Raw genomic sequence first — 1,107 nt, 5'->3', positions numbered from 1 at the left:
GCGTTGCTTTGATCTTTGGGCCGTTTCTCTCGATGTGACCTTCTTCGCCACATCCATAGCACTGCAAGACACATCTCTTCCCAGGGTGTTTTCTCTTACATCGAGGACACTTCCCGTCATCCCTTGGTTGAGTCGTCAGACTGCCTGGTTTACCGCTCTTACTTCCTTCCTCTATCTTGATGATCTTGGCTCGTGTCAGATTTCTCTCAATGGTCAAAGCTCAGTGCAATGCTTCTTTGTAAGTTTCAATATCCCACCCACTTAAAACTTGCTGGAGATGTCCTTGTAATCCTGAAACAAACTTTTGTGCCTTCTGACTCTCGTCAGTCTCGTACATGGGCATGTACTTAATCAGTTGAATGAACCGATTATCGTATTGACTCACAGACATCTCTCCCGTCTGCTTGAGCCTCATAAACTCCCAAATTCTTTCTTCATTCCAACTCTTGGAAAAATACTTGGCGTTAAACTCTTCCTTGAATCCCGCCCAAGTATACATTGGTGCATCCTCATTCTCAACTTCACGCTCCTGTTGAGACCTTATTAATGATCGCTCGGTAGACTGCCACCACCGACCTGCTTCTTCTTCCAGCGTGTAGGTTGCACACCTCACCTTCTCCTCTTCACTGCATTGGAGATGTTGAAGTAGTTTCTCGGTCTGCTTCAGCCAATACTCGGTTGAGCTAGGATCATCGCCAGTCCTTCCTTTGAACATAGGGGGTCTCAAATGTCGGTATCGCTCCAAAGCTGTGGTCGTGTGCTGAGTAGGCTCTTCTCGACTCACGTATGTCAGCATATTTTCTAAAAATCGCTCCATTCGCTCAAACCGGTCCTCACTGGAGCTCGATTCCCGACGTATCTTCTGTTCCCTCCTGAGTGATTCCTGCGATTATCCTGATCTTCGAGATTATTTCCTTATCTTCTTCCACTTTTGTCATGAGCTGCGTCCCGTAGCCTTCGTGTATTCACCATCTGAAGTGAATCACGGAAATAAATTATACTCAAGATAAGATTGTTTCTATACAAAGGGGACAGTTTTATTTCTTTATAATATCCCACAAAACAGAACAACTTAGTACAACCGAAAAGGAGAATAGACATAACATC

The 1,107-nt window shown here is 44.8% G+C and overlaps 1 protein-coding gene across 1 annotated transcript; it reads right to left on the bottom strand.

Moving 5' to 3' along the window:
• Positions 1-220: 220 nt before the first annotated feature.
• Positions 221-817, bottom strand: LOC127788189 (uncharacterized). The gene has a single exon (XM_052316300.1). The coding sequence runs from the start codon at positions 815-817 to the stop codon at positions 221-223; it is 597 nt and encodes a 198-aa protein (XP_052172260.1).
• Positions 818-1,107: the final 290 nt, after the last annotated feature.

The sequence above is a fragment of the Diospyros lotus genome, chromosome 13 (assembly GCF_014633365.1).
Source record: "Diospyros lotus cultivar Yz01 chromosome 13, ASM1463336v1, whole genome shotgun sequence".
In the NCBI taxonomy this organism is placed as follows: domain Eukaryota; kingdom Viridiplantae; phylum Streptophyta; class Magnoliopsida; order Ericales; family Ebenaceae; genus Diospyros; species Diospyros lotus.
The sequence above is the reverse complement of the archived record's forward strand: the minus strand, read 5'-3'. Positions and strand labels throughout refer to the sequence as shown.

Coding starts and splice junctions, on each gene's coding strand:
- LOC127788189 (XM_052316300.1), bottom strand. CDS start 817: ATGGAGCGATTTTTAGAAAATATGCTGACATACGTGAGTCGAGAAGAG.